The following is a 21,575-nucleotide window of genomic DNA, read 5'->3' as shown; positions in this document are numbered from 1 at the left end:
GTGTGTGAGGGTGTGTGTGAGGGTGTGAGCTGAGGGTGTGTGTGAGGGTGTGTGTGAGGGTGTGAGCTGAGATGTGAGCTGAGGGTATGTGTGAGGGTGTGAGCTGATGGCTGGGGTGCAGTTCAGTTGGTGGGGTGCCTGTAGAGTATGTAGCAAGCCCCAAGTCTGACCCCCGGCACCACAAAAATCGAGTGTTGTGGTGCTCTCTCGTAATCCCAGCACCCAGGATCAGGATTGCAAGGTCACCCTGAGTCATACGGTGAGCTCAAGGCTGGCCTGACGTAGTTGAAACCCTGCAGAAAAGGCAAACTGTTCTGCCCCTCTCTCCAGCACCAGGGGTCTGCCCTGTCTTGCTGTCCGCATAAGCTGAGAACCAGGCTCACCTTCCCTCACAGTGTCTCGTCTCCATCTAGCTGGAATGCTCCAGGCTCCCCCTGGGCCTGTCTGCACCCACATTTGCTGCATGATGACTCCTGCCTCACTCAGGGGAGGCTGTTGCCATGTGCCTCACGCCCGTCTATGCGCACTGTCTCTCTGGGCGATTTCACCCCCACCAGCGGCCCTCCCTCTGGTGTGAGTTAAAGCAGGAGTGCCCGGCAGGAGTGCACACCAGTCTCCGGGAGCGTGCAACCCCAGCTGGGCTGGGCTCCAGAAACCACAGATGTGAAGACGCTGACCTCCCCCAGCGGTTCTCATCGCTGGAGAAGAAGCCTGCCCCGCCTCTACTGATGGTAGCTTACCCCTTAATTATACTTCGCTTCCCCACTGTGGAAGATTTTTCTGGACCTCCCCACCCTGGCACACACGTGGAACCTGGACCCTGCCCTCCTGCAGGCCACCCTGTGTGGACTGAGCACACTCCTTGCATCTGTCACACTGTCTTGTCCTCCCAGCAGCTGAGAGCGGTTGAGAGCAGGAGTTGTGTCTTGAACTCTGGCTTCTGGATGTCCGGCTGCTCTGAGGTGTCGGGAGAGTGAACGGGGCACAAGCAAATGATGGCGGGCTCTGGGCAGGATGTTCTCATTCCCTCGGTGCCTACTCCCCGAGGCCTCTTCCTTCCTTTGTGATCCCCAGCTCTCTGCCGGCACCCGGATACCACAGTATCTTCCAATGGCACCTGCCTGATGTCGTCATAGTCAGACTTCCATCTTCCAAGCACTCTTGGGGCGTCACACCACTGAACTTAGAAAGCCCTGTGCAAAAGCCAAATGAGTTCCTGTTGCCAAAGCTGGAAGTGCCTTAGCTTGGGGCGTCATAGCAGCCATAGCTTCATAGTCCACCACAAACATTCTAAACATACATAGCCATGAATGTCCTCTACACGACTGACAGTCCCCTTCCACTGCTGCGGTCAAGCGAGCCCCGGCACATCGTCCTGTAGACTTGACCCTCGTCCTACTCATCTCTGGAGTAAGGGTGGCCTTACTCATCGCCCCCCCCCCCCCCACTCTCTGCTACCTGACACAACCTGGAGTCGCTGGAGAGGAGGTGGCTGCAACTGAGGAAATGCCTCCATAAGATCCGGCTGTAGCCAAAGCTGCAGGGCATTTTCTTAATGATGCTCGTCATAGTCTCACACGTACACACACACACACACACACACACACACAGGTTTGCCCGCTAAGGGTGCTTCTGAGCCCTTCTCCTGAGGGAGCGACCCAGCAGACGGATGCTGCCCACATGGAAATTATGCCCCGCCGTGTTTTAGGGAGGCATTGCCTGAAGAAAACAGTACGTGAGGAGAAGTTTGGAAAAAGAAGGCGCAGCGGAGACCCACAGCCGCTGTCCAGCCTTTGACCTTGTGGCAGATGTTGTATTCTATGGGTTCATGCAACAGACTCTGAAGACTATCCCGTAGTTTTAAATAGCTGGATGGTTTGCGTCGGGATGATCACTGCCCTGCTGGGCCTCAGGCTGGACACTCCTGGGAGAAGGATCACCGGCTGCCTCACGCAGCTTGAGAAGTGTGCCGTGTGTGTGTGTGTGTGTGTGTGTGTGTGTGTGTGTGTGTGTGTTACTTTCACTGAGGCTCGGCACAGGTGTGCTGGCATTACGTCTGGACTGGTTGACATGCCCGCTCAGATGCCAGCCTTTCCCTGCCAGTGTGGCCCACTCCTGTAGGTTGCAGGGCTCTGGGCTTTCTGTTCTGGGAATGAAGACAGACTGTGTTTGCGCAGGCTGGCAGGATGTCCTCTGTGTAGACCAGGCTGGTTTTGAACTCACAGAGATCCGACTGCCTCCGCCTCCCAAGGGCTGGGATTAAATGTGTGCTGCTGTGCCTGGCTTGCCTGTGTTTGTCACAGGCACAGAACTCACCAGGCAGGCTAGGCTGGCCGGCCGTGGGCCTCAGGGATCCTCCTGTCTTCACAGCCCCAGTGCTGGGTACAGGTGTGTACCGCTGTGCCCACTTTTTCATGTGTGTTCTGGGACTGAACTCAGGCCCTCATGCTTCTGTGGCATCCGTATACTGTTGGAGCCATGTCCCCAGCCCCTTAGAACAGAAAAAAAGAATTTATTTATTTTATGTACATTGGTGTTTTGACTGCATGTATATCTGTGTGAGGATGTCGGATCTCCTGGCCGAGGACTTACAGACATGAGGGTGAGCTGCCGTGTGGGTGCTGGGAATTGAGCCCTGGTCCTCTGGAAGAGCGGGGTGGGGGGTGGGGGATCTGCTTCCCAGCTGTGTGTCGGCCCAGCCAGGTGTCACCTGCTTCCTGCTCCTCCTCAGCTCTGTGGGTGATGGGAGGTCCACCTTGGTGCCGAGAAGACCAATGTTGTGCTTCTTCCAGCCTCCGGGAGCGGACAAAGTCACTGAGCCTGGCTGCTCGGGAGATCACTGCTCAGGTAGGCCCGCCCTCCCCCATTTCCTTCTGACCCAGTTTCACATCCGTGTCACCAAGGGCTTTAGAGGAAGCAGGCTTGGTGGAGCTGTTCCCCGGGCTGTGGCAGAGAATGGGAGCCGGATGGGGGGTGGGGGAAGCTGCTGCCTCCATGCCGCTCTGGCGGGCCTTGCATTCAGAGAGTTTGGTCCGGAGTCTGGGAAGGGGTGGTGCTGGTTGCATTGAGTGTTTTTGTTTTAAAAGGCTCTTAGAGCTGCCGCAGTGGCTCACAGCTGCAGCCTCAGCATCCCAGAGGCAGAGGTGGGAGGATCAAGGGTTCAAGGCCAGCCTGAGCTGTACAGCAAGCTGCTGTCACGAACAAATGAGTGAACAAACAGGAGTTTGGGGGTGGAAGTGCTGTGCTTCTCCTGGAGCTCCAGCTCAGGCTTCTCAGAAATGGAACTGGTTTAGCAGCTGGAGGGATTGCGTTGCTTTTAAGTTCTTCAGATCATCTTGCTAATATTATCTGTCACCTGTATGAGTTACTTTTCTCACCCTGTGATGAAATACTGGACAAAAGCAGCTTAATGCAAGAAGCACAGTTTTGGTTAGCAGTGTAAGGGCGGTGTGTCCCGGTGGGGAGACAGGGCTGCTGGGGCTTGGGTGCTGGTCACATGGTGTCCACACACAGAGGCAGGGAGTGAAGTGCTGGAGCTCAGCTTACCTTCCTTCACGTGGTCCAGGACCCCAGCTCATGTGGGGTCCACATTCAGGGTGTGTCTCCCGAATCTTTAGCCCAGGCACAAAGTCATGTTCAGAGATGGTCTCCTAGGTGATTCTAGGTCCTGACAGGTTAACATCACTCTTAGCCAGGCTCGGGAGGCAGAGACAAGCAGATCTCCGGTCTCCAGAGTGAGTGTCATGCAGTTGAAGGCTACATGCTGAGACCCTCTCCACAGACAAGCACCCCAGTAAATATTAACCACCGCACTGTCTGCACCTTCACAGCAGGCCCTCTCCTGTGAAGCACCTTGGTGCTCCCCAGGTGGAGTCGGCTGATGCCACCACTGTGTCCTGGCTGTCAGATTCAGTGGTTCACGCCTGGCAGAGCTGTGGGACCAGGTGTCCTGGGAGCTGCCCTGAGGCTCTCTGATGGACACCTTGACATGAGCGCACACCGTCCCGGGGAGCTGGAGTGTCCACGCCAGCCGAGAATGCAGAGCAATGGTTCCTGAGCAGAGCCTCTGACCTGGGAGGAGTTAGCTTGAGGACCAGAGAAGGGAGAACTGTGTGCTGTCAGCTGTGACACAGTCCCTGCACTGGGGAGGCGGGCAGAGGATCCCTGAGGCATGCTGGCCGTCAGCCTAGTGGAAACGCTGAGCTCAGGGTTCAGTGAGAGGCACTGTCAGAAAAATGTGGACAGCAACTGAGGAAGACACCCAAAATAGACCTCTGGCCTCCACACACATGCACACAGACACAAGAACATACGCACACACTCACACTCACACATGCACGCACACACTCAGAGAAGGCAAAGCTTGGACCCTTGCTGGGAAGCATGCTGAGTGTCTTAATCTGCACTTCTGCTGAGGCTGCCATGAGCTGTTAGTAAGGTTGTATGTTTTCTCCTTTTCTTGTTTGCCTTTTCTCTCCTCTTGTAGTAATTAAAAAGCATTGTTTGGCTATAATATGTTTATTATTATTAGCCCTAAGGTTATCATGGTGGTATTATTTAACCTGCTATCACAATAATAAGACCCAGACACCTGCTAGATTTTATAATTGCCTTATTTACCTTGGGCAGGGCAGATATTTCACCTATGATGCCTTAATATCCTCACCATCATCTCCCAGCCCCCATCCAATGCCATCCACCTTCATCCTCCTCAGCTGCTCTACCTTCCATCCATAATCCCAATATACTTGCTTGCATTTTTCATCTTGGTGTTTTTCCCATCCATGCCATCCTCAGAGTCCTTCCTTGTCACCTATGTGGTTCCTTCTCCACCTAACCCATCCTGGCGTCCTCCTACCTTCTCTGTCTGTCTGCTTCTCTGAGTCCCCTATCCTCAAAAGCTCAGGAACCTTAGCCACACCTACCCCATTCTGCCCTGCCCCTGTATGGACCTTTAATCAGCCAATCAGGTAGGTTTACACTACCAGGATAGCTGGACCCAGATCTCAAGGGCCGGCCTCCAACATCCTCTCTTTTTCTCTTTTCTTCCCTTACTTATTTCCAAAGCTGACACCTGACAGTTCTGGCCACATGGTTAGGGGTTAGGTGGATTCCTATCAGCGACAGTGATGTCTCTAAGATGACAGTGGGCTCAGGAATGCCTGACATCTACCGTGAGCTCTCTGGGTTGCTCACCCCGGTGAGAGCAATGGGATGTGTTTCTTGTTTTGCCAGGCTCAGAGGTGGGCTGGAAGGACCAGGGCCAGAGGCCTTGAGGACCCTGTGTTTTCCTAAATGCTGGAAGGGCTCTCTGTCTCTTTGTGCTTAGATTGCAAAGCACGGAGGCTGGGCAGCTGTCGGGGCTGGAGGGCTGTGGGCCAGGTGCCAGGATGGCCAGGTTCCGGAGCAGATCTGATCTGAGGCACAGATGGCACCACCCACGCTGTCTCCTTGCATGATGGAGAGAGAGAAAGAGAACAGGAGGGCTCTTTTAGGTCTCATTACTATTATTATTAAATTTATCTGTTTGTTTATTTTATTTTATTTTATTTTGAGACATGATTTCTCTGTGTAGCCCTGGCTGTCTTGGAACTCACTCTGTAGACCAAGCTGACCTTGAACACACAGACATCTGCCTATCTCTTCCTCATGAGTGCTGGGATTAAAGATGTATGCAACTACTGCCTGGCCATTATTATATTATTAATATTACTACTACTCTTAGTATCATTACTGTGTGTGCACATGATTGCACCTGGGTGTTGGACTCAGGAATGCCATGCACCTCTTTGAGAGGCTTTCTCATGGGCCTGGAGCTCACAGTTAGGCCACACTGGCTGCCAGCAAGCTCCAGGGACCCTCTGGTCTCCACTTCTCTGGCTCTAGGATTACACGTTTGTGCATGATGTGCAGCTTCTTACGTGGGTTCTGTGGACCCAGCTCTGGTGCCCACATTCGTAAATCAAGCACCTTTACTGACTGGGCCACCATCCCTGGGAGCACCAACGTTTCCACGAGGTTCTACCTTCAGGACCTGTTACTCCCCAGAGCCTCACCTTCTAATGCCAGCATCACACCGGGGCTGAAGATTTCAGCACAGGAAAATTTTAGGACACAAGCATTCACGCCCTTGCATATCCTATCACTAATATATTTATAGTCAACATATAATGACCTCACTTTTCTATCAAATTAAGGAGCCGTGCCTTAGATTTTAAAATGCAAATGTAAAACTTCTATTCATTAATGAGTTCCTCAGGGGCTAATTTTATTTGTAAATAAGGATGGCACGCAGATTTTTCTGGGGTGGGTATGTGCATTCTAGCACATGTGTGTGAGCATGGGAGGCCGTGTGGGAAATCTAACCTTGCCCCCAACCCCAACCCCTAACCCCACCCCTGTACACTGCTAAGTGACCGTGAGCCAAGAGGCTCAGCTCAGGGCAGGTTCCTTTCTTTAGTGTGCTTACACACACACACACACACACACTCAACCCCTGAAATTTTAAGAGTGAGTTGGAACCTTCCTTACTCTCATTACATTTCTTGACTCTCATGGGTTACTCAAACCAAAGGTAATTAAGGGATAAATGAGATGGAAATAGTTAGAAATAATTGGGATATCTTGAGGCTGGTAGATATTATGTTATATCCAGCAGAGACGGAAAGAGTGTGCAATTTAATCAGAAAATGTAGAAAGACGGCTTCTTATTAATAGCATAGCTCGAATGATGGGCTTTCTCAGTGAATGAGAGTCTGACCTGATTATGATTAAGAGACGCTGGTAACTAAAATCAGAAACGTGAGACATGGATTACACGAGGCCCGAGAACTCCAGCTACTGTCCCAGAATTAACCAGCCAGTCCTTGAACTCCCCAGGTGACAGTTGTAGCCAGAGGAGTGGCATGCCATGGAGCACTGGGCCAGCTGAGGCAGGGCCAGGGGAAGGTGGCCTGGACACTTTCCTTTCGGGCCTTGGCTCTAACGTCCCAACAGGTCTCAGGGTTTCCAGAAGAGCCTCGAGATGAATGACAGGACGTGTGCAGGCTCCAGTGCAGAGGCCGACCGGCTGGGCGGTGGGTTTCACCAAATGAGGCTGGGAAATCCAGGACGCAGAGGGCAGATTGACCGCAGCAGCCTGTGAGGAAAAGGTGGGGTGTTTCAGGACTGGGCAGTCAGGACTGGATTCTGACTGCAGCTCCTGTTCTCGGATAAGCCAGGTGTGTACAGCTGACTGCGTCCCTGGAGAGGCAGATTGCAGGCGAGCGCTAATTCCGGTTTCTGAATGGGATAAATAAATAAACGAATAAGTAAACAAACAAACAATAATTCTTTGGAGTTATATCCTTTGTGGACTTTCCCAAAATGCCCACTACAGAAACTGTGCTGTGCGCTTTTGATGAGCTGAAAATATAGGTATATCACTAATTAGAGTGTAGGTAACGGGTAAATATGAGCTTTTAACCTTGAATAAAAGAAAAAATGGGATGTCTCAATACAACCTACCGGAATTTGGGGGGTGAGACTGAGGTTGGAGTTTTGTTGTTTCGGGTGAGTGTGGAGTTGAGGGGACTTGACACCCACAGGTCTTCCCGACCCGGACTTGTCCATCTTTCAACTGGACTTTCCAGCAAGTCTCTACCCTCTTGGTTTCTCTAGAGTCTTCTAGCAAGGACATTTAGCTGGTTCTTCTGACCTTGATGTCAAAGCAACATCTTAGTTACCCACTGTGTGTTAGGGACAGAGTCCCTGCTCGTGGACAGCAGGTGTCTAGAGAGACGAGGACAGGACAGAGGGATAGAAACTGTCCACTGGAGAGGAAGCTGGAGAAGACTGGGGTGATGGGGACGGACAGAAAACCAGCAAGGCCTTTCCCCCAGGGGTGCCATGCCACAAACAGCCAGGCTGGAGGGCTTGGGCAGTAGCTGAATGCCAAGGCAGAGGCAGACAGCGAGAATGTTTCTCTCTGGATGTGGCTGCTCTATGAGCTCATGTTGGCCTGTGTGGGCCAGGCCTGTGCTGAGGTCATGCCATGCCCCTCTCCTCCTTTCTCCCCTCTTCCTCCCCTCTCTTCCTCCTTTCTCATCCCTTTCTCCCCTCCCCTCCTACTTCCTCTTTCCCCCTTCTTTTACCTTCCCTCCCTCTCCTTTCTTCCTCTCCCCTCCCCTCTTCTTCCCTCTTGTCTCCCTCTTCCTTCATTCCTTTCCTTCTAACCAGTTCCTTCCTAAAGCTTCCCCTTCTGCTTACTCTCCATCAATCCACTCGGCTACTCAGGAACCCAGCCCCCTCAGCCCCAGCCCCTCTGTCTCCTGCTTGGTAGACATGGATTCCCACCATTTCTCCTTGCAGGTGTGCTCTGCAGAGAGACTGTGCAGCTCTGTGAGGAGGAGGCTGGGTGACCTGGACACCAGGCTGCCTGCCCTGCTGGAAGCCAAGACGCTGGCCGTATCAGGTACCCACCAAGGCGCTCACATTCAGTCCTTGATTGCCATGTGAAGGTCATCCAGCTACCTGGGAGGCCGAGGGGGTGTGCTTCGAGGGCCTGGTCTGCATGGTGACTCTAAGCAAGCCTGAGAGTTAAGTTAGGATGGAGAGGGAGTTCAGTGGTAGAGACTTGCCTAGCATGTGTGAGGCTCAAGCTCAATGCTTAGCAACACACACGCACTCGTGCACATGTGCGCACGCACACACACCTGGTAGTAATGTCACCAGAGTTACCAGGCTCAGAGCCGAGGTTAGAGCTGCAGCCGGAACAAGCCTGGAGCAGGCACCGTCTCCAACAGGCCAGTTAGCAGACAAGCTGTGTGGAGATGTAGAGGCAGGAGATTTACTGCTTTGGGAGAAGGAACAGGGAGGTTCGGTGACAGCCTAGGCGGTCTCCAGCACCCTGGCAGGAGTTTAGGTCTGGACAGGGCAGCATGGTTCCCGTGGGCCCTGCGCTGATACCGCCTGCTCTCAGGGGCCGTGTCTTGGACTTGGGTTGCAGGTAGACCCACTTCAGGGCTCAGGTGGGCCTGCTGCTCCACGGGCCGTGATTCCAGCACCGTTGCAAGCTCTGTGTTTGCTGGGAGCGGCCTGACAGGGACCGCACGTGGGGCGCCCCTTTACACTTAGTTATGGGGCAGGGGAGGCGCGTCAGTTGGGGAAGTGTCTCTCTCCCCAGAGCCCGTGCCAACCCCCGAGGGGAGGCCCACACCTGTGACCCTGCACGGGCAGGTGGACACAAATGGGCCTCGCTGACCAGTCAGCTGGAGCAGTAAGAGACCTTGTCTCAGAGAGCAAGGGAGGCAGCAGCCGAGGAATGACGTGTGAGGTTGACCTCAGGCCTCATGTGTGGACATTCTTGTGCCCCTGCACACATGGATGTGAATACACATTCAAATGTGCGCGCGTAGCACACACGCACACGCACGCGCACACGCACGCGCACACACACACACACGCACACACACGAGAAAGCTGGACTTGGAACATGACAGAGTCTCAGCGCACACCCTTTTCTCGCCAGCGGTTCTTCATGGGTAGGTGTCTGCCCACGCTCAGCAGCTCGAGAACACGGTGTACACTGTCTTGCTGCCATTTGAGCGCTGTTTTCACTCCCCCCCCATTTGCTGGTTGAGTTGCTGTTTGTGATAGTGGCGTGAGGCAGGTGTGAGGTGACCAGGACCCCGGAGGGGGGGGTGACCAAGGCTGTGAGTGTGTCCTTCCAGCAAGCTCTTGAAGTTAGCCGAGCAATGGCAGGCCAGCAGCTGGAGCCAGACTCGTGTGTGTGTGTGTGTGTGTGTGTGTGTGTGTGTTGGAGCTTTAGCCCAGTTGCACAAACAACAGCCTTGAAGAGGTCTCTGAGATTCATAAGCTGGACGGATGTGCAGCCTGTCGGCTTCAAAGGCACCAGAGTTAAGCCGGAGGGTGGGTTTTCAGGGTGTTCTGAGAAGGAGCTCGGTGCCTGGCTGGTCTCTTCTCATGTCATTAACACTAACGCTGCAGCCAAGCGTGGCATTTACAACCTTAGAGCATGGTGGGTGAGAGTGGGGGTGAGCGTGGGTGTGAGCATTCAGCCCTCATCACCACCTCCTCTGCCCTTAGCTGGACTATGGCCTCGTTTGCGGAGGGAGGGAACAGGAAGATGGGGCGCAGGCCTACCTCTGAGTTAGGGTCTCACTCTAACAGGCAGATGAGCCTTGGGGGAGCCCAAGGGAGGAAGAGAGTGTGCGCCAAGAGGCAGAACTTCCCTCAACATCCTGTCTGCATGTGTGTGTCTGTGTGTGCATATATGTGTGCGTATGTGCACGTGTGTGAAACTGGAGAAGACTCTGAAGCCAGCACAAGCCAAGGAGCATGGTCGTGTGATTTGGTAACATCTGTATTTCAAATGTGTTTTTATTTCATCTTGTCACTTAAGACCACGCTTTCTATGTAGCCCAGGCTAGCCTAGACCTTGACATTCTCCTAATCTAACTGAGGTTTCAGGCCCGTGTCATCACACCTATCCTGGACAAATTCTCTTCACGCCTGTCTCAGCAAACCTGTGAAGAGCTGTGTTCAGCTGCCTCACTGAAGAGCAGGCAGCTCAGAGCCTGGTGATCCACTCCACCACCCGCCCCCAAAGCCAGGCTGGGGCCAGGGTCCCCTGTGAGACTTCCTCAGGCTTGGCACTGACCTTCTGAGTCTTTGGCACCCAACTCAGATTCGGCAAAGCCCACGACTTGGCAAAGCAAGGCTTGTCGCAGGTGCTTGGCTGTCAGATGCGTGCAAAACGCTCCCTGGGACAGGGTGGCTGTTTGCGAGGGCTCAACTGTGGGGCTTCCTGCCTCCCTGAGAGTCACCGGATTCTCTCCAGCCAAACATACGCTCTCTCTCTCCACACGTGTCCCCAAGCGCTCGGGTCAAGGGAAGGTCTGGGTTTAACGTCTCTGTGACACTTTGCTCAAGGCCCAGTACTGGAGCATTGGGACGGAGGCCGTTTATTTCCGGTGTTAGCCACCTCTCAGGGCCGTTCCTTCTCAGAGGTCTTCTCTTTGGGGATCCTCATAGCAGGAAGCCTCACTTTCTTTCTTTTTTTAAAGCATGAGTTCTAGGGATCTAACTCGGGGCCCCCACACACGCAAGGCAAGCTCTGCACAGGCCTCAGCCCCGGCTCACCTGTCCTGTGTGTTACGCTTTATCTTAGGGTCACTCCTCCGAGGCCGGGACACTGTCCAGTTCCCTCTAGTGCTGCCTTCATGGTTTCACTGCTGGGATGACGTGTGTCGGGCGCTCGGCCTGTGTCTGTGGTGGGTGAACATCCTTTACACAGTTTGCAACCAGCCTCTTAAATAACAGCAAAGACGCAAGCAGAGCAGCATTTAAGGGGAGGGGCTCCGTGGCTTATTCTCGTGTGACCGTCAGCAAGGGATGAATTTCTCTAGATTTCAGCTTTCCCAGCTCCAGGGGCAGATAACAATGTGTGTTTCAGCAAACACAAGAAGCCCCGTGTGTTACGCTGTGGGCACACTGCGGGGAAAGAAATGCTACAACGATGCCGTGCCTTCCGCTGGGAGTTCTCGTGTGCACTGGGAGAGTTCTTCCCAGTGCGTTTAGGCTTGAAGAAGACCTCCACCATTCCTCCGAAAGGACAATGTGTTGGTTAAGCTTTTACTCAGAGATCTTCTCTGTCAAAAGCTTCCGAGATATCCGTGGGTGTCAAGCTCTGAGTCTGGTTCCACCCAGACTCCGTCCTCCGAGTTGTCAAAGCCGAGGGCTGCAAAGTCCTCCAGGAACAAACGGTGATGTCTGTAGGGCTCTTTTGCTAGGCCGGTGCCGTGCTTCAGGTTTTTCTGTTTGCGGTGTGTGTATGTGTGCACACGCTCATGTGTGGGAGGTGGGGGGAATGGGGGCCAGAGAGCACTCTCAGGTGTTGCTCGGAGCCATCCTCATCCTCATCCTTATTATTAGTAATTTACTTTTGAGACAACATCTTTCACCGGGTCCCATGGCTTCACAGCTAGGTTAGGCTGGCTGGTCAGGGAGCCTCAGGGGTCTCCTGTCTCGGCCTCCACAGTTCTGGGATTCCAAAGTTCCACCAAACCCCCATTTCACCTGGATACCTGGGCTTGAGCTTAACTCGTTATGGGCATTTGGCCAGTGCTTTACTGGCCGAGCCGTCCCCCAGCCTCAGAGCTGATTTCTGTAGGGTTTTCTGCCAGGCTGCAGACACCAAGCCTTGTGGTTTTATTTTTTGACAATTTCACACACACACACACACACACACACACACACACACACACACACACACACACTTCATTTTGCTCACTCTCACTTCCCACTGTCCCCTCTTTCCGCTTCCATTCCCTGACCCTTCTCCTCAACAAGCCCCCCGACCTCCATATCTTTTTATTAATGATCCACTGAGTCTGATTAGAGCTGCTTGCTCCAGCATGGATCCCGGGCTACTAGCCTATCAATAGCTTAAAGTGGTGACGCGCTCGCAAAAACGGCTTCTGGAGAGCAGCTGTAACTCCCCTAGCTTCTCCACTAGGGGTGTCTTGAGCTCCCCACTATCCACGCTGGGAGCTGACCACCCTGGGCTCCAACACGTGAGCTGCTGTGAGTTCCTGAGTGCGGCAGCCACCTCACGTCCAGAAGACAGCTGTTTGCAGCCCCACTGCCCGCCCCTGACATCCTTTCTGCCCCCCTTCCCACACGGCCCAGGAGTCTTGTGGTGGGGTGGTGGGGTGGTGGGGTGGTGAGACAGAGAGACAGACTTAGCAAAAGCCTAGAGTGCAAGTTCCTTCTGCTCTCAGCGGAGCCATCAACTGGCTGTGCAGCAGGCGGCCGTGGTAGCCAGGTGCTTCCCATTCAGCCACGGGGAACAACCGATTCCTCACTTTCTCCTGGGTGCTGGCTGGGAGGAACGCCTTCTGTCTCAGGCAGTACTGTCAAAGACTGAGGCACCCTCAGAGTGGACGGTGTGGGGGGTCATCTCCTCCCAAGGAGTGAATGCGCAGAGGAAAAGCTGATCCCGTAACTTTCTTCTTAGAAAAGGTTTCCTATTGGCATACCTTAGTTGCACACAGTAATGGGTTTCTTCATGACACTTTCATACATGTATGTTTCGTGCATTTGGTCATGTTCACCTCCATGTCCTCTCACATCACCCAGTCCTGCTATGAACCCTTTGTAGAGTCCCTTTCTGATTTCATTTCCATTTATTATTATTTCAAGTGTGTGTGCTTTGCCTGCATGTGTGTTTGTGAACCACATTGTGCTGGTAGAGGCCAGGAGAATGGCAGATCCCTGGAACTGGAGTTACAGATGGTCGTGAGACACCGTGTAGGTGCTGGGACTTGAACCCAGGTCCTCTGCAGGAACAGCCGGTGCTCTTAACCACTGAGCCATGTTTCCAGTGTTCTCCCTTCCTCCCTCCCTTTCTTCCTCCCTCTTTTGTTTCCCTCCTTCCTTCCCTTTTCTCCTCTCCCTTCTTTTCCTTCTCCTTCTTTCCTCCCTCCCTCACTCCTTCCCTTCTTTCTTCCTTTCCTCTTTCCTTTTCATTCTTCCTCTGTCCTTTCCTTCCTTCCTTTCTTCTCTTCCTTCTCTCCCTCTCCCCTCCCCCTCCTTCTTTCCTTTTTCTTCCTTCTCTCCTTCCTTCCTTTATTGGCGACCAGTGAGTTTCATTACGATTGCTTACAGGAATCTGAGCACCTCCCTGAGGCCCCAGAGTAAAGCTGCTAGGAGCTGTCAAATGCGAGCGCTTTAGGAGGATGCCCTCGGTCCTCTGTGAACACCTCTATGTGGAGACTTGGGTAACCAAGTGTAGGGGTAGAGTTAACTTTAGGACGAACTGGCAGACGTGTTCTCTGTGGGGTTACACTGCTTTGCGTGTTTGAGAGTTGAGGGAATTTCATACACACACACACACACACACACACACACACACAACGCACTATGTTGACCATTTTCAGTTTAGCCTCTTTGTGCCATTTGAATGGGTTGGAATGGGCTCTGTGGCTTTATTTACATTCCCAGTGACTAATATTGTCTGTGTGTGTTGGCCATCTGCATATGGTCCTTTGAAAAAGGCCTGGTGAGTCTTTGTTCGCATTTAATGCTGTTATTTCTGTTAATTGTTGAGTTGTAAAACTGAATCCTTTGTCAGCTATCTGTAGCAAATGATCTGTCCCAGTTTGACTCGACTTTCCCTCTCCTCTCCTCCCTACTCTCTCCCTCCTTTCTTTCCCTCCCTCTCCTTTCTTTCCTCCCTCTCTTCCTCTCTCTCTCTCCCTCCTTTCTCTCCCTCTCTCCTTTGCTTCCCCTTACCCACCCTCCCCCTTTTCTTCCCTATTTTCTTTTCTCTTGACAGTTGTATGTAGTCCAGGCTGGCTGAAAACTTGCTGGATTGTCAAAGCTGGCCTTGAACTCCTGACCTTCCTGCCTCCCCCTTCCAAGTGCTGGGGTCACAGGCCCATGCCCAGCTTTCCTGCCTGTCCTGGTTTGAGGAACTGAAAGAGCCTTGTCACAGATGAAGACGGTTCATCAGGGCTTTTCTTTACTGCCCTGCTCTGCGTCCTCCGCACAGCTCTGCGGGATCCAGGGCCAGTCTGCTGCTCTTTCTTATCTCCCGCTTGTAGCTTCATTTCTTTAACTTTATTGAGCCCCGTGCTTCACTTGTGATGTAATTTGCACTTGGTCTGAGGTGTATAACAGGGTTCACATTGCCCCCTCATGGATAACCAGAATCTATTGGGGAATAATTTTTTCTTTTAGATTTGTCTTGCACTCAGTCGGCTCTTCAAGGACACACCCACTCTGGACTTGTGGTCCATCAGCCAACACCCACCTGCTCCCATATGCACTCTGTCTTGATTTATGGATGCCACTGCTGGGGCCTTAAATGCTGGCTGTTTGATTGCTCTGCTCTATCTAGGCCTTCGCATGTTCTTTTACATTTTAGAATGTGCCAATTCATTTCTACCAAAGGGCCTCATGAAATTTTGATAGGAATTGTATTAAATCTATGCATCAATCTGGGGCCAATTGAAACCCTAGGAGTACCACGTTTTCCAGTGGATGCTTATAGTTTATCTCCACAATTATTTAAGTCTTATTTCCTCTCAGTAGGTTTTCCAAAGCATTTCCACCTCTGCACAGGAGCCTTTAAATCCCCCCACATACTTTTAGTTCTAAGATGTGTTGTAAACTCTGTTTCAGAGAAACTGTGTCATAGTGGCCCGGTGCTGCTGTTCAGACACACTGCTGGTTCTTCCACCGGCCCTGCTCCCCACTGCTCTCTGCTTGGCCTACCTTTTATCTGGTGCTTTCCGGCTTTTCCCCTCACGCGCCCGGCCACCTGTGGCTCCTGCAGCCACCTGCATTCAGGTGTAATTACGATCGTATTTCACAGCGCATTTATGCCAAATGTGCTCATTCATTTTTCACATTGGTTTAATTAGGGTCCCTCAAGCTGTGATGAGGACACTGACCAAAAGCCGCTTGCTGGTGTGTGTGGGGGTGTAATTGGCTTCTGGGTCATGCTGAAGGGAGCCAGTGCGGGAGCTCAGGTGGGAACCTGGAGGCAGGAATGGAAGCGGACCACAGAGGAGTGCTGCTTCCTGGCTTGAGTGTCCAGCCACCCTGCTTATAGCGGAGCACCAGGCGCCCAGGGACGGCACCACCCCTCGTGGGCAAGGCCGGCCTCCATCAATTCACCCTCAAGAAAGTACCTGTAGCCATACCACAGGCCGATGGAGTAAATCCCTCCGCTGAGATGCCCCCTCTCAGCTGTGTTGAAATCGGCCGTCACATAGGTCATGCATTTTTGATGGGGGGGGGAGGAAAAGAGTTAATTTAGCTGCTGTCTAACTGCAAGGCCAGGGCCTTTTCCTCTGCTTGCTGTGTCAGTCCTTGGATGTTTGGGCTTTGGGTGCATGGTGCCTGGGATTTTCCCAGGTCCTCTTGCACATCTGTTCATTTTCCGAGGCCCTAAGCTTCCGGCGGCATCCCTTCCAGGTGTGCCCAGGTGACTGACAGCATGAGACGGTTGTCTCCAGTGCTCACATGTGAGAAAGGGGGAGGCGCTGGAAGGACCCTGTGGCTGCTGCGGGAGGGAGAAGCATTTTCCTTTGGGGACGTGGCTGCCTGGCTCATGCCCTGGTGGATGACCCCACACTCATGTGCACTCCAATCAGGGGCTGTTAGTAAGGAGACATGAGGTTAGGAAGAAGACGTGTAGGCACTGACAGAGCTGGAATGGGGAATGGTGGAGGGTTGTGGCCAGTATCATTGGGCAAATGCACAAAACTTTCACTGAATACAAACACTGAAAATCACACACACACACACACACATACACACACACACACACCCCTCCTCTCCTCCCCTTTCTCACCCCATGCTGCAGGAAGCCACTTCTGTACAGCCAAGGAGCTCACGGAGGAGGTCCGGGCCCTGTCAGCAGAGCGGGAAGGGCTGGAGTTGCTTCTGGGCAGGCTGCTGGCACTCAGCTCCAGGAGCGTCAGAAGGCTGCGCAGTGTCCAGGAGGACTTCGTCAGGAGCCAGCAGGACCTGGTGCTCCGGGAGGCCGCCCACAGTGAGTAGCCCCAGCTCAGGACGGGTGCATGCTGTCCCCTCACTGGGACACTCACGGAGTCAGTTCATGGAGGACATTTGCTTTGCTCTCCGCGTGGGACAATTTCCCTTTCTCTGCCCTTTCCCATCTTCTGCTCTGCATTTGCTGATGGACGTGGTGGGCTGTGGAGCTTCACACACGAGCACGCACGCGCACGCGAGCGCGCACACACACACACCAGTGCACACCCTGAGCTGAGGGTATCTCCACACCCTGAGCTGAGGGTGTCTCCCTCGGTCTTCCAGGAAGCAGGCCCCAGGCTGACTGGGGGGGACTGAGAAGGGACTCTTTTGTCAGGGCGTTCTCAGAGGTTAGATTTTCTCCTCAGGGGAAGCACACAGCTGGCACTGGAGCGGGCATGGCAGGGAGGAACAGCACGCTATATTCCCTGTGCTCTGACAGCCACCTGAACAGTCCACAAACTGATGTCAGGGAAGATCCGTGTCCAAAGTCCAAATAGGGAACTGTAACTCCAGCCAGCAGAGGGCAGACCTGTCATTTTGGGACGAACAAACTAGGTCTTAAAGTTCTGGTGGATTGTGTGACGTAGTGTTCCTTCCATGTTCGACACTGTATCCTGCCCATGAAGCCTCAGCAGGCTCAGTAGCCGGAGCTGAGCAATATTCCCTTTAACGCTTCTAACTTTCTTTTTCAAACACTTAATTTTTACTTTAAATTGTGTGTGTGTGTGTGTGTGTGTGTGTGTGTGTGTGCATGTTAGTGTGGTGCCTGTGGAGGCCAGAAGAGGGCGTCAGACCCCCTGGAGCTGGTGTTATAGTTATGGGTGCTGGAAACAGAGCTCAGGTCCTCTGCAGGAGCAGCCAGTGTTCTCAACCACTGAGCCATCTCTCTGCCTCCCCTACTCTCTTAAATTTCTTTAAAAAGCTTAAGAATTTTATTGTTATTTTGCATTGGCCACACAGAGGTCAGAGGTCCGGTTTCCCTGCGCTCTACATGGCTTACCAAGCTTGCACAGGCCTCTGCCCACTGAGCCATCTCACCCTCTTTCCGTTCACTCTCACAGGCCAAACCTTTTATTTATGTTTGGTTACTTTGCCCAGTGTGCAGCCCAGGGCTGTGTGGAGTGTGCGTGAGTTCAGCGCTGAGGGGCGCCAGGCTCCCCAGGCCCTGCAGGCTGGTTTTGTCGTGAGACTTGAGCAGGCGGCTCTCCAGCAGCCCTGTGCTGTTGATTAAAAACAACTCTATGAATAAGAAAAACTGAACTGCTTCATAGTGTCATCACTTAGTTTTGACACAAAATGGGGGAACGGATTATATCTAAGAACAAAGAAGATGTAAACAGATTCAAGCAAATCTAACCCAGTGGTTTCATCTGAATGGTGTGTGAGCTCTTGAAAGCCATTAATGTCTTTTTCAGAAGAGCACCGTGTGGTAGTGTTGAATCTCATCACATTACTTCACTAAATGCTTTCAAGATGGTCACTAAAACGTAACCGAGCGAACGGGGGTTGTTTGTTTCATGGGACAGCTCCAGCTGCAGACGGCTCGTGACGGGATCCTTGTGCTTCCCACTAGCGTGATGCTGGGCCAGCCACTCTCTCCCCGTGTGTTTGCTCACGTGTGCTCGAGGCTGAAGCTCATTTTTAACTGGTCTGGGGAAATGCAGATTTGGGTCACCCAAATTAACAATCTGGTGTTGGTAAGAATGTGGGTAACAAAGAAATAGAAAATGAGTTTCTGGGGGTGGGGAGATGGTCCAGTGGTCAAGAGTGGACGCTGCTCTTGCAGAGGACCCACGTTTGTTCCTTGGCTCCAGGGGACGGGACGCCCTCTCCTGACAGGTACTGCGCTCACGTGTACACACATACATTCACATAATTAAACTGGAAAGAGAATAAATTCCCGAGTAAATTGAAGCTTTCACCCACTGAAATGCAATAAACCAGGTGTTAATCTTGGCTCAGCTGCTTTTGGATCTTCAGAGTCAGCAATTCAGAGGGAGCTCTGTGGTCAAGGTCAAAAGTGCTGAAGCAAGAAAGGCAAATCTAGGTCTATACGGGTGTTCCACAGTCTCATTAGTCTTAAATAAAAACCTGTTTCCTAGGTCTTAAAAATAATAATAAAAAAAGATGTGTGTGTATTGGGGGAGGGGGTTGCACACGGCAAGGACAATGCCCCAAAAGCCAGAAGAGGCCCCTGGGTTCCCTGGAGCTGAAGTCACAGGCTGAACCACCAGATGTAGAGGCCGAGAGCAGAGTTCAGGTCAGAGCAGTGGATGCCTTAATTGCCGAGCCACCTACGTAGCCCGTTGGTCAAATATCTTCTGGGAAAACTGAGGCAGCACGTTTGCCCATGCGTGTGTTTGTGTGTGTGTGTGCCGGCCACGGGTGTGTGTCTCAGGCTCTTTTGACTTTGTTCTACTTTGAGATCCTCCCTAGCCTGGAACTCTCCAGTGCGGTTAGACTGGCTGTCCAGAAGGCCCCAGGGATGGCCCAGTCCTGGCCGCCACAGGCCTGGGGCACAGGTGTGCATCACCTCACCCAGCTTCTCTGCGGGTTCTGGAGACTGGACTTTAACTAAGTGCCGTGTCTCTACCCTGATATAGAGCATTGAAAGGAAAAGCCTGATTTCCGACAGGGGTCACAGGGGTGGAGAAAGTGGTGCTGGCATGGATGAGCAGTTCTGAAGTTCTTCTGAGCCTTCATGAGATGGTTCATGTGCAGGTGCTAGATCCAGCTGGGGGGCACAAAGACAGCATAGCTGTCCCTTCACACTCCCTGTAGGAACCTGCAGATGACGCCCTGATGTCACATTGTTCTGAACTTGACCTTGACACACGACAGGAGTAAACTGAAAGGGTGGTGGGAGCTGTCCTTACACTGGGCATCCAAGTGCCCCCTGAAGGTTCTGGCTTTTTTTTTTTTCTGTAGAGGAAAGCAAACATCATTTTGTGGTCCAAGGGCCAATCAGCAGTGTTGTTTATACAGAGAGCTCTTAGTGGCCGTCAGAGATGGACCAGCCTGTCTCACCATGGAGATGTGACCTCTGTCCCTGTCTAGCTTGTGAATCCACTGAGAACCAAATGCTGCCCTAAGCCTTACCTACTAGGTTATTTCAGGACGCAGCCCGGTGGCCTCACGCCACAAGTCTTGTTCGCTTTTGGGAACAGGAGAATGCTGGGAAGCGTTTGTTCTTTCTTCCTTGTTTGGGACTGTGGGCCCAGACCTTGGATCTTTTTTGCAGCATCATGAGAGCAGGGGCAAAGGTGACTTTCCTGAGGTTTATGGAGTGTCCCATTTGGATAGTTACTGTTTTGCTTTACTTTTGAGGTAGGTTCCTGTAGTTAAGACTTGTCTTGAGCAGATAGGTAGTTGAGGATGACCTTGAACTCTTGATTTTCCCGCATCTACTTCCTTGGCTGGTGTTAGAAGAGTGCGCCACCTAATAACCTAGTTTGTGCTACGCCGGAGTTGAACCCAGGGCGTTGCGCATACCAGGCAGGCACTCTACCAGCCAAGCTGCATCCTGAGCCCCGAGTTGGGTGTTCAGGTTGGGATAATGGGAAAGGGCCAGAAACATGACATTCTCAAGGGCAAAGAGGCTTCCGTTACAGTTACACACTCCTGTGGAGAGGAGGGGAAGAAAGATGTTAGGTCTGAGATTTAAGTCACACATGTGAATTCTGAGGAATGTTTAGGACAGTGGAGTAAAATGAAAAGCAAATTGGCTCCTGCATTTCTTGAACACTTGCAGAAATTAACCAGCAGCTTTTCATTAATATGCATTTCAATTTTTTAAATAAGGGAAAGTGGGGTGAAAAAATCAGTAACCAATTTTAGTTTGTTTTTGTTCCAGAAAAAGTGAGCCTTAAGATTTATACAGCTGTTTCTCCATCTCCTGTGTATAACTTGATAATATGTATTGTACTTTATTAACATTGTTGATTTCACACTAGAACTCAGATATAAAGAAACCAGTGTGGAGGGAAGAGATTTCATCACAGAGTAATCAGGGCCAGAATTTAAATAGGACATCATTAGCATGGTAATGCCTTTCTCCTAGCTCTGCAGCCTGCCTGAGAAGCTCTGGGTTTACAGCTGGCAAGCCGAGCCTTTGGGACTCCCTCGGGGAATCAGCAGGTTCATAAAACAGTTTCCAGGGAGAAGGCCAAAGGACAGGATTTCATATTTCTGGGCTGTCGGTCCACAGTGTCCTGCTTAGCCCCACTTCAAGTACTGGGGGGGGGGGGGTGGAAATCAGATGACAGAAGCACTGGGACTTGACAGTTTTCTACTGGTGGTTTGGGCTTGACCAGCTTGCCATATGGACAGGATCTGCATTTGGCTTGGGTTTCCTCCTCAGTTATGAGCTTGGATTAGCCAACAGAAGGAAGCATGCAGAACTAGCGGGGTGAGGGCTCTTCTTCCTGTGCTGTCCAGGGTGGAGCTCTCGCTCCTGTGCTGTCCAGGGTGGAGCTCTCGCAGAGGTGTGTTTGCATTTGCCGCTGTGGAATCTCACTCAGAGAGCCTGTGACTTACATGCTGTGCATATAGACCCTGTCCCTCCACACTGACCAGCATCTTCAGAAGAAACCTCCAATAGAATCAAGAACAAGAGTCAGATCCATCTTCTCTCAGGATAAGGGTGGGAAGAAACAGAAACCTGGGAAATTGGTCTACTAACGGCAAAGATGAAGATAAATAAAAATGAAAGAGACGGGAACAGTGCTAGCGCCAGGAGCTAATGAGATGTGATGAGCTCCTGAAAGAGCAGAAAGACAGTTGAGCATAGCATCCACCTGCCTCAGAGCTCCCTAAAACTCCCTCAGTTCTCCTTGTGTGTAACTTTCATGTGAGTTGGATTCAGTTGGTTAGTCCTACTTGAAATAGTCTTTATCCCACATGGGCACACTGTGTCCTAGGGTTTTATTTTTCTTTTTTAATTATTATTTTATTCAGAGACAGAGTTGCTCTGTGTAGTCCTGGCTGTCCTAGAAGTCACTCTGTAGGCC

General features: G+C 52.1%; 1 protein-coding gene across 2 annotated transcripts in view; it reads left to right on the top strand.

The window, feature by feature from the left end:
* Disc1 (DISC1 scaffold protein) overlaps window positions 1–21,575 on the top strand; it is a 177,327-nt gene that overhangs the window by 79,451 nt on the left and 76,301 nt on the right. For both annotated transcript variants that reach the window (XM_060391796.1, XM_060391795.1), the window contains exons 7-9: window positions 2,793–2,847; window positions 8,350–8,452; window positions 16,376–16,564. In XM_060391796.1, coding sequence (XP_060247779.1) covers window positions 2,793–2,847; window positions 8,350–8,452; window positions 16,376–16,564 — 347 coding nt within the window. The remainder of the gene's footprint in view (window positions 1–2,792; window positions 2,848–8,349; window positions 8,453–16,375; window positions 16,565–21,575) is intronic.

The sequence above is a fragment of the Meriones unguiculatus genome, chromosome 10 (genome assembly GCF_030254825.1).
Source record: "Meriones unguiculatus strain TT.TT164.6M chromosome 10, Bangor_MerUng_6.1, whole genome shotgun sequence".
NCBI lineage: Eukaryota > Metazoa > Chordata > Mammalia > Rodentia > Muridae > Meriones > Meriones unguiculatus.
The sequence above is the reverse complement of the archived record's forward strand: the minus strand, read 5'-3'. Positions and strand labels throughout refer to the sequence as shown.